The sequence below is a fragment of the Montipora capricornis genome, chromosome 2, assembly GCF_036669925.1.
Source record: "Montipora capricornis isolate CH-2021 chromosome 2, ASM3666992v2, whole genome shotgun sequence".
Lineage (NCBI taxonomy): Eukaryota > Metazoa > Cnidaria > Anthozoa > Scleractinia > Acroporidae > Montipora > Montipora capricornis.
The window spans coordinates 66170692-66184569 of NC_090884.1; the positions used below are offsets into that span (position 1 = coordinate 66170692).

Here is a 13878-nt window from a genome sequence, read left to right on the forward strand (position 1 = left end):
CCGTTTTTTATTTCTGTTTTTAAAGACGTTCAGCATTGGAAAGTAGTTTGTACACAAGTGTCAAAGTCAAAGTCAAAGTTTGTACACAACGTGAACCATCATGAATCCCTGAAAGAGTCAGGAAGGAAACAAGATTTTCATAACCCATGACCTTTATGATACCGGTTGCCACTAAAATCAATCCGTCGCTGTGTGGTGGGACATTTAATGACTAGTAATAGTTGTCACTACATCTGCCCCCGCCTAGGATAATATGGATGGTAATTCAGGTGTTTTCCAATTAATATGTGCTGCACATTGTGATGTTTCGGAGTAATGACTCCATTAACAAGGAAAAAATATATAAGATAATGCAAATTAAATTATTTAAAGCGATTTTTGGCGAGAAAAATTGACAAAGGTGCGAAGATTTTTTTTTGGGGGGAGGGGGGGGGGGCAAGATTATGAAAATACTTTCGCTCAATGGAGTCTGATTGTACGTTGAGACTTGGCTTTGAAGACCGGGACACACTAGGCGATACGTCGCGGGGCAAGTCGCCGCAACGATTCGCCTTGTGTGACACGGTTAATTTTATGAAAATCATTGTCACTGCGGTAGAATTTTGTCGCCGCGATGAATCACACGAATGTTTTGAATTCGTGCGATTAATCACAGCGACAACATTAGCGAAAGCAGCGTTGTCGCATGCGACAAAATTTCAATGAACCAATGAGAGAGCGTCATATGGTCAGCCATATTGAATTAGAAAACTAGTTCACATTCTCCCTCATACGAGATCACTGCGTTTGCACCGACCAGGCGTCGTGTCGCAGCGACTGGTTTTGCAAGTGGTACACACGGAGCAACGTGTCCTAACCCTAAATGTCCGTTTACATAATCGTGTAAAAGGACAAACAACAATCCTCTGCCATTGCCAAACACTACAAGAATGTGCATGGGATGATGCCTCAGGACCTGCTAAAGCGTTTCAAGTGCTTAAAAAGAAATGCAGAAACAAATGTTGACTGTTTATGCTTCTCATAAGAGCTCTAAAGCCAAATCTCAACATGCAATCAGACTCCATTCGAGCGAGAGTATTTTTATAATCTTCGCACCTTTGCTAATTCCCGGGCTAATTCTTCTCGCCAAAAATCGCTTTAAATACTGTAAATTTGTATTATCTTATATTTTTTTCCCTTGATAATGGAGTCATGACTACTCTGAAACGTCGGATTTTATCTTTTTTATCGTTCTTTTTTACCGTTTTTTGCGTAACGAAATCTCTTTTAATAAATTGAGATGTCTTCATATTATACTACGTGAAATTCAGTAGGTAGGTAAATGAAAGTGCAAGATGCAAGGAAAGGATTTACTTATTTTCCCTTTTTACACGGGGGCTTCTAGGTTGCCTCCCCGTGTTTTGGCCTCTGGGCCAAAACCCAGCGGGGGATCAAATACGTAACGAACAACTTTAAGGCCAAACGAAGAGACGAAAACCGATCTCATTATGACCGTCGAGGGTGACAATTTACATGCATGTGGCATCTTCACCTTGCCCCAGGCACCTGACATTTGCGGATCCATTCAGTCACAACCCTGTAATACCTGTGCAGTACTATTAGGCCAGCTGGGAGCTAGCCATTTGGTGAGAAACCCATCAAGGATGTGGATATGAAGAGACTCGATGAATGAAAGACAAATATTTGAACTGCGGAAAGAGACATAAGATTTTTAGATTCAAGCTTGAATTTCTTGGGTCCTTCGTTTCTCACGGCTTAAAAGTAGCCACCCGACGACGACCGGTGGCTTAGTTGGTTGAGAATCGGATTTTCGTGTGGGAGATCGGGGGCTTAAGGCTGGACCAACATGGCCTTATAAATAACCGAGGAGAAAGTGCTGCCTTTCTAATTTCATCTTCAAAATAGGTCAGCAGTCTTCTCGGATAAGGGCTATAAACCGTAGGCCCCGTCTCACAACCCCTCCTGTTGATCAACATAACAGGACGTTAAAGAACCCACACACTGTTCGAGAGGAGAAATGGGGAGACCACCGATATTGGTGGTCTCTCTTTCGCATTCAGAGAATGCAAACTAGCCTCCCCCGCAGACGTCCTTATGGCTTCCTCACGCGTTCTTACGAAGCCCAACGGACGTCTGCGTGGGAACTGATGTTAAAAACCGTAATGATCTAAAAACGGATCATATCACGTTTCTTTCTGAAGTCAAGTTAGAGGAGGCAAAAAAGAGGTCAAATGAGTCGAAATAAGGTTAAAAAGACGTACTGCGAAAGGTGATTTGCAATTATGGTCTTGGTTTTCTTTTCGTTCTTTACGGAGTTGCGTCCAAAGAGGGCGGTACCACGGATTGCTATCAAATTCCTCAGGGGACTCTTCCCAGCTAGTCTCTTATCCAGGCAGTTTGTCGTCACGCAACGCGTCTCTTGTGGAAAAATAATGACTGCGTGGGAGCGGACTTAACTGGACTCTTCTGAAGCTATTATTTGCTGTAAGCTGAGAAGGAAGATGATACGTTCGTATTTGTCCAATCAGGGCTGTGGTAGAAAACGAACTGAAAGTTGTGAAAGGAACAGAACAGAATGAGAGAATTTTATGCGGCGTAAGTAATTAACGGCCTGCGGGTAAAATCATACTGATTTGCCTATTGTTTACCGCAAGGGTCTTTAGTGGATGCTCCAGAAAGGTCTAAACCGTAAGCGTCTTACGTCAGTGGCGATAGTTATTGTCGATATATCCAAGATTTCTTACTGACACTATTTTTGGCCGGAAGGAACTCCAAAAAACTCGATACGAAAATTCTGCTTTGCACTCGAACTTTATCTTTAACTGCAGTTTCGATTCACCCGAAAAATCCGACCACCAAGCCTATGCAAATCCTAGCTTAAAAACGAAAAAGGTGTCGAAAATTAATTCCATTCCAAACGAGGTTTTGAAAAGCGCGCATAACGAAAAATGATTGAAATTAAAGCTTACAAAGGAAAACTAGGTGATATGGTGGAACGGAAAAACCTAGGTGCTAATGAAGGTGAAGGCGAAGAAACTAAACATGTAAAACTAACAAAACATCTAGATTAAACGAAAGTCTTTTGTTCAATTTTCGATTCGAATAAAACTGAGTTTTAATTTTAGAAACAATATCTGAAAAAATTATGAATATGGAAAATATTTCTTTTGACCGAACAGGGACCAGCACTCGCCTCCCACGAATGAGGCTCAGGTTCGATTCCCAGAGTTGGCGTCATATGTGGGTTGAGTTTGTTGGTTCTCTGCTCTTCTTCGAGAGGGTTTTCTGCAGGTACTACGACTTTATCCTCTCCTAACAAACCAACCTAGGATTTAATTTGATTTAATTTCTGTTTAGTGTCCCAAATTAGTGCCCCAGTGCTAATACAGTTAACACTTAGGGCTGGGCGTCATTACAAAGGTGGGTGGTTTACTTTCGAGTAACTTCGAAATCTTTAACCCTTCTCCGCCTGTCTAACGCCAGACGATTTTATTTGTCAATGGGCCGCTTTAGGAGTGATTGGGTTAAATAAAGACTCAAGACAAATGCTTCATTGATATCTAAGACGAAAACGTCGGGGGAGAGCCTCTTTCTCGAGAAGAATTTTTAATCCCAGCCGCGTTCTGTGTCAAACAGCACAAATATTTGAGCAGGTATGAGTAACAAAAATATCCTTTTTCCATTTAATATCTATGGGTCTCTATCACGATACCAACAAAACACAAAAAGTGGTATGGTGATGGCGTACCAAGTGGAATAAAATAATTTTAAAATGTTACGGATCTCGCCGGGATCATGAGAAGAAGCCCTTACATGTAGTCATAGTTTGCACAAATGGACTAAATGATTTAGTAATGATTCGATCTGCAAACAAATGGTTTGATAACGGTTTAAGAGTTAAATTAAGTGATTATGATTTAGATTAATTAAACGGACTATTACGGACTATTATTACGTTTCGATGAAATAGTAAGCTGTAAAATGGTCTAATGGAAGGTAGTAATATAAAAGAAATTTGCGAATGATTTTACTCACCGGAAAAAAAAGTTGACGTCAAATGGTTAACTGTAGCAACAAATTATTTAACACTTGGACGATTTAGTTCATAGTCGATTCATTCGAGAAAACACAAATTGTCTGACCTAAAGCTGAATTGTTTAGCAACAAAGTAAATGGAACGTTGCTATGTAAAACGATCAAATGGAATAAGAAATAATTAGTCTAAAAAGGAACGAAACTGTGCGCCTTGTGCGTCACACCACAGAAAATAGGGGGCTTATGCACGCACGTTTTTGAGACGCGGACGGCAACCGGAACTGAGTTGCTTTCCCTTTTAACTTGTCTTCACACAACCACATTTATGTGGCTAGCCACATAATTATCCATTGTGAAATTCTTACACTTTTTCACATTTACATTGCTAATTATCTTTTCTCCATTAGAGATGATTAGTATGAAAATCTGGGAGACACGACTGACTGTCCTGGCACTCGAAATGTTCTCTTCCGGTTGCCGATCGCGTCTCAAAAACGTGCGTGCTTATGCTCCCTACTGCAACGTCAACACGAACGAAATGGTTCATTATTTGCACTATTTAGGGTCTGGCATTTGATTAAGATATGACGTCAACGTCGGCAATCAATCGAATTAGAGCGAGAATTTGCATTAGAGTGAGTAAGTTGCTCTTGTTATTGTTTTTTTTGTGAGGTCATATGTATGGACATTATCGTTGTAAAAACATGCACAAAGCGGAAACGATTGAGCATAAGAGAGAACACTTATTAAAATATCAGTTAATGAACTAGCTTGCTAGGACAAATAAATCTCTTTACCGTTTTTTCTTTCATTTACGGTGCTGTTTTCGCGGTTTGCATGGATGAAGTCAATTCAAACGTTTACTCTACATATTGAAGTATTTGCCAAAGAAAACACGAACTACAGTGTGGCCAACATAACCTACATTGCCGACAGAAGCTGAAGTCAACTGACAATTTAATTTCATATTTTAAAGCCGGTTCAAATGACAAAATTTTTCATTATAAACTTTTTTCTCATGGAATTTTGTGAATTTCTGGTCTAACTGATACTGACGCACGACACCGGTTGCTGGAATCGAAAATATTCAGATACAAGCCAGACATGGCACTGCTTAAGTTAATCGGCTGCATGTAAGCATATTGAAACGCTGAAAGATTTGTCATTTTTTTCGGCTTCAACTGACGGGAAATCAGTGTTGCGCCGCGAGACGATAAATGACTTACAGAAGACAAAGGCCATCCCTGATGCCATGAATCACATTAAATGGCGTTCTTAGTTATTCAAGACCATTCTCCGCTTTCGGGGAAATTTTTGTGCCAAGCACACTCTGAGATTAACAATTCGCTGCCTCAAATCGTTTATTAACCTGTCGGCCTGAGGAGAGTCAACTAAGACACTGAAAATAAGCGAAGAAAGACGAAAGAGCCATGTTTGAGAGCTGTCCTTCTCATAAAAATGGCAGCAAGGAGAGAGTACTAGACATTGTTGCTCCTCTGGTTTGGAGAATTATGAATAGCATATTATTATTAATTTAAAAGTGACAATTCAAAGACCCAATATTCGACACTCCTGTTAGTGTTTTTATCAGGGTGATCCAAAGTTATCGCAAGAATCCTTTTGTGTGCTCACCAATTTGCTAAAAGAGGAAAGGGTTCGGCTGTTAATGGTAATTAGCGACCTTTTCTTGTGCAAATAGATGACATGTAAAGAAATCCATTAAAACACCATGGAAATCAATATTCTAGATTTTTTTAATGGCAAATATGGTGGTGAGATTCAAATTAATCTAGTCTCTCTAGATTGTCTTGTAGATATTTATATCGAGAAAAGACAAGGGTCTACTATTTCCTTGAATCGACGGCTAAACTGAATTTACCTGCATGAGAAAGAAGGCGTCTGCTTTATTCCCAGGAATAGCAGAGATTACATCATCGATGTATCATTTTTTAAAGGAGCAGCCAGAGCTCTTTGTTTTACACTTTCCATCAACATGTTGAGAATGACAGCGGAAACGGGAGAACCCATGATAGCCGTGTCAAAAACTTGTTGATAGAAGTATCATTTTGACCTTTGTCCCAAGGAAGCGTCTTTCCTAGCCCGCGAAGATAGAGCCTGCTCGCAGGTTTAGTCTTCCCCGAGTTTTTGACCACAATTTTAATTGATCGACAGGAATTTTGGTGACGAGGATAACAACGTCGGAAGATACCAACTCGTATTCTGCACTAATAGTTATTCTTCTTATGAAATCCGCAAATCGCAAGAATTCTTGACAGTGTAAACCGTATTCCCCGGCAGCAACCGTTGAGAAGATTCTGGCGAGATAACTCGATACCGCAGAAGTCGGAGAATTAGCGACGATGGGTCTCAAAGGAATGGATATTCGGCAAATGTTATGTTGAAATTGGCCGTCCATTTCAACAGAAAAGAACATCACATTTCTGACTTTGAGTTCATTGTTATTGAAAAAATAGGTCCGCAATGCGTACTTGGGGTCTTATGCTTAGTTTAACTCCATTCAGCCCTTACAGAATTTGGTACTGCGGTCTCACTTTTACCATGCGTGATTGGTTGAAAATTTGCCATAACAATGCAGCAATGAAATGGGTTCCTTAAGTATGCTTCAAATTTCAGGACCTGTTCAGAATTTTACATCCATGACTTGCCGCTAATCTTTCTCTTATTGCCATTTGCACAGTTTATACAACTCTTGCTGCACGCTACATCATCTCTAATATCAGCTATTTACTAGTAACAGAAGCACTAGATTGGCTAAGAAACAAGCATAGCACTGTCATACATTCATATGATCTTATAAATGATCAAAAGAATGCTGAAATTCAACTAGAATTCTAAGACGAATCATCACTAGATGAGTTGTTCAATGAACAAGTACCCTCAGAGCTTGATGCAAATCCCCAAACTACTGGAAACCACAGTCCATCAGCTATAACAATGTATAAACAGCCAAGAGAAATATCTGATGACAAATTACGTCAACAGTTACATGTAGATCATTACATAATAAAAAATGCAACCCAAAGCTTACAACAGGGTGCTTTCATGGACTAGAAATAAAATGAAAACTTAACAGCCTGAATTCACAAAATGTTGAACCAGTTTATTTGTTTATAACTGGAGGTGGTGGTGCTGGGAAAAGCCATTTGATTAAAACAATTTAACAGCACTGTAGTAAAAACCTATAGACATGCTCCAATGAATCCTGAGAATCCAACAGTGTTACTAGCAGCATCTACTGGAGTAGCAGTAGAGAGTGCAAAACTGTTATTCAATGCAAGTATTTTTTGGAGTACAATAACTCTTTCAGTTTGGGGTGTAACCCACACCGACATTTCAAGCCGATAAATAATGGTTTGTGATAGCTTGTGAGATACTTGTGAGGTATGTGGTGCAACGCGCACCGGATTTCAAGCCAATGAATGCGGGCTTGCGAGTCTAGATATGTCTTGCTTGCAAGTCTAGATATGTTGGCTTGCGTGAGTAAACAACTCCCGTATCGATATCGCCGAGGAAACTCCACTCAGCGACGTCACCTGGATGAAATAACATGTACAAAGAACAAACAAGGCAGGAAAGTGAAGTTAATTTTCGAAATGAAAGAAAAAAAATCGATCAGAAAGAGCACGGCAGATCAATTTTGAAACCGAAATAACTTACCTTGAACAATTACAACTAATCTGCGACGGAAAGCTCTTCAAAATTTTCCCGAAACAGGGAAAACGACCGCAGACTTATATACAAACGACGAACGCTAAAAGCAATAGCCGAGACTCGCAATTACTAGTACCCAGTCTACGAGCCAGACTGTCACGTGTGTTCTCGTCCTCAAAGTGACAAACATACTGACAAGATCTGCCTCTGACTTAGGGGTCTGTATGCATGAGCATAAGACCCCAAAAATAGTTAATGACACTACTGATGATTCGGATAAGGTTTTACTCACAAGAGAGGCCTTTTGGTGGTCACAGTTATGCACCCTCCAACCTTACGGCTTAAACAAAAGATCCGAGTTTAATTCCAAAAATAGAATAAGGTTTAATTAATTATTCATCGGAGTAATTGTGCAATCAATTGGCTTTTTTTTCAGTCACGCTTAGGCCCATGCTTTTGACTCTGCTATGGTGCAGATCAGTATTTTCACAGGCCCCGTTCAGGGATTTTATTGCTTTTTAGAGCCCCCGGGCGGGGTTCTGTTGTTTTGTTTTTCGTACTGGCGTGGTTCCAGAGGTTTTCTCTTGGGATTTTGTTTTTGCGGTCATCATATGGCCACCTGATTACATGATGTACAAAGTCCTGGTGTTAATTTCAAACCATTAGTCTTGATGTCCGGTGATTAACGCCTTTTTCGGAATAGAGCTAACTATTTCTTATCTCACGTATTGTCCACTTAATGAATTTCAATCGCACATTTTATGTGACACATTATTGTGATTTTTTATAATTTTTAAACATTTTACACTTTCTGCTTCATGGTTTTGTATAAATAGCGCAAGTTCAGTTGTACCAGGTATTTTTAGTTTTTAGTTCTTAGCGTGTACTGAAGAAGCCCGAAGGGCGAAACGTTTACACTAAATATACCAGACCTGTGAGAAGTTCGTCAGCGACTCATTTTTTCATTCTCCTTATTATAATATATATATATATATTTTTTTTTTATCCTTAGATTTTTAACTTGTACTCTATTTGTAAAAAAAAATTTAACTGACGAAGGCCGAAGAGCCGAAACGTATTTATTAAATTTCCTGGACCTTCGAGAAGTTTTGTCTTCCTCTCCAGTTTATATATATATATATATATATATATATATATATATATATATATATATATACACCCGTTTACAAAAACGTTGCAATTTCAAAGTATATATGATATATATATGTCTTTTGTTTTCTCGTCAAAAAGGTGAGACACGAAGTATGTGTATTTCACGCTGAAGGAACAATACGTTTTTGTTCTAACAAAATTAATATTCAAGAATCGACGCAACAAGTTCACGCTTCAAGTTTACGGAAGCAGTCCTTCTCAATGCCTGCTCCATATAGCTTGGATCTTCGCTGGCGTATCATAGAGCTGCACTTTGTAGAGAACAAAACTAAGAGGTCTATAGCGCGCCATTTAAGGATATCAATGTCTACAGTGCACCGTATACTACAAAGATTGGCAGAATATGGTCACGTACGCCCGGCAAGAATAGGAAGGCCAGACATTGCAGCGTTGTTAACAAGAGCGCAGCTTCTTGTGCTCATGGAACACGTATTGAACAATCCCACAAGTTATTTGAAGGAAATGGAGCAATATTTAATTGATTCAACCGGGAGCTCTTCAAACTTAGTCGGTCTTCATCGTATTTTGAGGCACAATGGCTACTCATACAAACGGGTAAATGTATTAATTAAAACGCAAAACTATTGGGAAGGGCAGTTGGAAGAATGGATTTGTCAACTTTACTTTTATAACACTATAACATAGGTGAAGAAAATAGCCCTTCGAAAAAATTTAGAGCTCAGACGGGAGTATCAAGAGACTATTGCTGTCTTTCGTCCAGAGGAGTGTGTGTTTTTGGACGAGTGCTTTTTTGTAAGTATACTATTGACAACAATTCATTGATAGGAATAAATTGAATTCGGTTGGTATGAAGTCCTTTTTTCTCTTAGAACTGAACATTCTCAATTTGCGACCATTTCAAATTTGTAACAGGATCGTGGAGTAACCAGAAATTATGGTTATAACGTGAGAGGACAGATTGCTACGGGTCGGTATGTAAATCCTCGTTCTCCAAGAGTTACATCTATATCAGCTGTCAGTTATGATGGCCTTATAGCGGCACACATGACAAGGAAAACGCTGAATGGCAGAAGGTTTAAACGCTTCCTGAGGAATGAGATCGCACCCCAGCTTCAGCCGTATAACGGAGTCAATGACCGATCTGTTGTTGTTATGGATAGGTGTTGATTATAACAATCTCTTCGTGACCTGATCTGGCAATGCACGGATCGTATGGCCGGAAATGTTTGCGCAAATGTTTGAACTCGATCTCAGAAGGCGTGATAAAAAAAAAAGACACTTTTTACCTTATTGCGATCTGTAAAGATCGACCTTCTTTTGCTATCTAAATAAAAACGTTAATCAGTAGATGATCAAAAGTGCTGCAGGTGAATGAATCATAGTACTCCTCTTCTACCATAGATGACCGTGCACAATCTTTAATTTTCGCCCCCACAAGATATAAGGCCATAGTTGTTCAAAGGATGGGTAGCGCTATCCACCTGGGATAAATCACCATCCAGCGGATAAATAGTAACAAAACCTATTGAGTTAATTCTGTGGATAGCGTTATCCACCCTCTGAACACTGGGGCCAGGTCAGAGAAATGTTGCTAACAAAAGACCTCAAACTTATCCTACCATTTGAAACAAATGAAAATTCGCTTATTTAATTCTTTCATTGTTGGTTTTACAGATAACCATGCAGCCCATCACGTCGCAGGTGTAGAGGAGATTGTAGAGGCTACTGGGGCACTTCTTTTATATCTCCCACCTTATTGTCCCGAATTAAATCCAATCGAAGGAGTATTTTCTATAGTAAAAGGATGGCTTCGAGCAAACGATTTGATGTTTCTTATCACGCCAGACCCACAAGAAATGATATTGAGGGGATTCTTTCACGTCACTAGAAGTGATGTACAATCACTTTATACACACTGTGGTTATTCGTAACGAACATTCATTTACAGTCACCCAGTCATTGCCGTAGAACTGTACTTATAAATTGACTGGATTCAGATTTGAAAGTTTATGTATACGGTGGTATAAGTAAAATCAAACATAGACGTATTAAAATAAAGTGGACATTCTTGAACTTTACTTGAACTTTGAACTTTATTGTCACAATATAACATTACAATTCTTAACTTTTTTTACAGTTGGCTCGCAAATAGTAAATCTAATCTAGGCGGGTCAACTGTGTACTTTTTAACTGGCACTCCCAGCTAAAACTTGACGGAGCTCTGCCGTAGCGTCCTCACACCACGGCAGGCTCTATCCTACTTTCAGCAACAACTTAATCCTATCTTTAATTCCTTATGATACAGAAGGTACTGTTATCACTTCCCTTCGACAACAACTCCAATTACACGTAGACAAGCCTAAAAGTGGGGTTCCAAACAATACTCCCCTGTTCACAAGTCCGATAAATACTGTGTTGTGTCTTTCTTTCAGTTTGTTCCAAATTTATTAAAATCATCTATCAATAGAAGTCAGTCAAGAAAAATTAAAATTCAACGGGTTGTTCCTTCCCGAGATCGTGGAAAGCTCCATTTATTAAGCAAATTATGTTTTGAACGTCGCACTTTTTTAGTTTCCCACGCCTTAGCAGCTTGCCCGATGGGTGAAAAGTCAAGTAAATGTTAAACACCGTATAGTATATTTAAACCAAGTGCGCACTAGGGGAATATCGGCCGAGGTCAAGATGGTATGGTACGTTCACGAAAGACACACTATCCACAGCCGTTTCAGAATCTTTTCTTTTCTTTCCTTTTTTTATTGTCATTTTTAAGTAAAAATCTCTTTAAAGTCCAGGAATGTGGATTATTTAAATCCTTAAATAACACAATAAAAATAAAACAATTTATTACATCTGTTACTTTGGGCTAACATTTTGAGATGTCACGCAGGACATTTTTCTTCTGTTCTTCGAATTCTTCTTTGGAGAGAGCTCCTGATTGGTATAGCTCGCTTAGCATCTGCATCTGTTTTAATAGCTCTGTCCTGTTGTATGTGGCTTTATCAGCGGATGCCTAAGGAGGTCAGATGTAGACAAAAATCATATTTTTTTATCTTGAAGCTTCATGCTCCTTATCCTAAAGATAACTACTGTTGGCAAGGTGTTGCTTAGGGCGAGCTCCGCTTGATAGGACAACAGTAATTGAATCATGTGTATGGATAAATTTCGGCCAAGCCCTGATGGGCATGGCCGTTTATTAAAACTCATTATAGTAACATGGGAAAAGCCAAATCTAAAAGGCGTAGTCCCAGGAAAGGTGAGGGCAAACCCACTATATGCAAACGACAGAAAACAGGGAGGGAGAGAGGGAGGGACGGAAATTTGATCTTTACTTGCTTGTAGAAGCGAGTGAAAGAGAAGTCACGCTTTGTTTGTATGCCTTATAAGGTTTACCAAGGAATGACATCCCGGATGGCAGGAATGCCCCAACTGGAAGCTGGAAAGTTGCTCAAAACGTCGCAATCAACATAAAACCATTTCTTTCCTTTGGGAAAGAAAAAATATTCTTAATCTATTTGTTAGTTGTTTTAGAGAACGTAAGCGATAAAAGAAGTACGTTGAAGGAGACTTGAAAAAACTCACAGTTGCCCATGTGTTTTGTCAATCAATCTTTAACTATTCAATTCAAACAAGCTTGGACACTTACCTGTTCAGCATGGGAAGATACGTCGGATCTGCTGCTTTTTAGAAATACAGATGCTACTTCAGTTAATGCTTGTGTAAGCTCAGATGCGCTTTTGGTTCGTTTCTTGGAAGTATTTGAGAATACAGGGTAGTCTGGTGGCTCTTGATAACTACTGTGATGTCCCCTTTCCTGTGGAAATTAAAGTTACACTGAATTAACGCTGAAAAGTACCCGAGCCATTCATGACCAGCGATTTTAAGGAAATGACACTGAATGGTAATATTTTCATAAAGCCACTTTAACCAACAGATCAACAAAAACGCACTTAGCTCCCATCAAACCTGAGTATTCAATATACATTTGTTCATTACGCTTTGCTTTGTTCTTCTTGAAAAAAATTCAAAACATGAAAGCCCAAAATCATACAAGTGGAAACTACGTAGAAATACATGATAAAAAAAATGGTTTATGTTCACGTCTCCTCGAATTTACCAATGCGGTTGCCCACAGCCTGTATTCTCCGAGGCCCCACTTATCTTCGTGGATGGAACGTAGTCGTTCGATAGTTTTTTCCAGTGATTTTCCCTTCGACTGTTTTCGTGGTCTCTTGTTTTTCGAGGAATCGTCCGAATCTGTCTCGCTGTCGTCTGGGGACACTTGCACTGGGGCTGTTTTTCCTAAGAAAAACGTTAAAAAAATTAATGTTATAAAAACAAATGAAGAACTCAAAACGCAGCAGTAGAGTTATACTTACCTTGCGCGACATCTTTGGCAGTTCGTTTTGAAGCGCTCTCTTCCTGCTTTCTACATATATAGAAGACTGCTTGCTGATTCTTGTGCAGTTCGCCACTTTCGAAAGCCCTCTGAAGGTCATCATTTGATGTAATTTTAAATTTTTTGTTTGAATAGCCGATATAACCAATTTCAGCCCTTTCTGCCTCACTGAAACCAAGGTGTTCTCCATACATATCAACAAGCATTCGCGTGGTACTCTGTACATCCATCTCCGGGAACTCTTCAATCCTGAATTTTTTAAAAGTTCTCTTATTGTTGGGGTCGTTCATTACCCGAACTAATAATTTACGGGTAGCCATCACAAAGATGTGTGTGGTCTATAAATCCGCAAAACAAAACATCCCCGAACCAACCAAAATTTATGACGCATTTAAGTCATTTAAACCTTGAATGATTCACCATCGCACGGGGCTCATGCCAGCAAGGCCGAAATCGAGCAGAATAGCCCTTTTCACGGTTAGTTTTTCTCATTTGCATTACAATGTAATCTGGCATGTATGTGAGGCAATTTTGGGCTATTTTGTAGTTTCAACCCGAAATTGCCTCCCTCCCACGTTAGATTACATTGTAATGCAAATGAGAAAAACTAACCGTGAAAAGGGCTATTATAAGCAAAACCA

The 13878-nt window shown here is 39.4% G+C and overlaps 2 protein-coding genes across 3 annotated transcripts; one reads left to right on the forward strand and one right to left on the reverse strand.

Moving 5' to 3' along the window:
- The first annotated feature begins 9069 nt into the window (after window positions 1–9069).
- LOC138038189 (uncharacterized) lies at window positions 9070–10908 on the forward strand. 2 transcript variants are annotated; one of them, XM_068884014.1, is made up of 4 exons: window positions 9070–9435; window positions 9526–9633; window positions 9754–9812; window positions 10516–10908. In XM_068884014.1, the coding sequence occupies exons 1-4, from the start codon at window positions 9082–9084 to the stop codon at window positions 10517–10519; spliced, it is 525 nt and encodes a 174-aa protein (XP_068740115.1). In that variant the 5' UTR covers window positions 9070–9081; the 3' UTR covers window positions 10520–10908. The 2 variants fall into 2 exon arrangements, 1 of the variants encoding a protein (XP_068740115.1); XR_011130204.1 differs by lacking the exon at window positions 9754–9812 and having other exon boundaries at window positions 9070–9633.
- A 743-nt stretch (window positions 10909–11651) lies between these two features.
- Window positions 11652–13703, reverse strand: LOC138038191 (uncharacterized). The gene is made up of 4 exons (XM_068884015.1): window positions 13218–13703; window positions 12956–13140; window positions 12485–12652; window positions 11652–11851 (listed from the first exon to the last, which is right to left on the reverse strand). The coding sequence occupies exons 1-4, from the start codon at window positions 13555–13557 to the stop codon at window positions 11705–11707; spliced, it is 840 nt and encodes a 279-aa protein (XP_068740116.1). The 5' UTR covers window positions 13558–13703; the 3' UTR covers window positions 11652–11704.
- Window positions 13704–13878: the final 175 nt, after the last annotated feature.

Excerpts from the sequence above, each read along its gene's own strand:
- LOC138038191 (XM_068884015.1), bottom strand. The coding sequence starts at position 13,557 with ATGGCTACCCGTAAATTATTAGTTCGGGTAATGAACGACCCCAACAAT. Across the intron at positions 13,141-13,217 it reads TGCCAAAGATGTCGCGCAAG|GAAAAACAGCCCCAGTGCAA; the intron begins GTAAGTATAACT and ends CGTTTTTCTTAG. Across the intron at positions 11,852-12,484 it reads TATCTTCCCATGCTGAACAG|GCATCCGCTGATAAAGCCAC; the intron begins GTAAGTGTCCAA and ends TGACCTCCTTAG.
- LOC138038189 (XM_068884014.1), top strand. The coding sequence starts at position 9,082 with ATGCCTGCTCCATATAGCTTGGATCTTCGCTGGCGTATCATAGAGCTG. Across the intron at positions 9,436-9,525 it reads ATGGCTACTCATACAAACGG|GTGAAGAAAATAGCCCTTCG; the intron begins GTAAATGTATTA and ends ACTATAACATAG. Across the intron at positions 9,634-9,753 it reads TTTTGGACGAGTGCTTTTTT|GATCGTGGAGTAACCAGAAA; the intron begins GTAAGTATACTA and ends AATTTGTAACAG.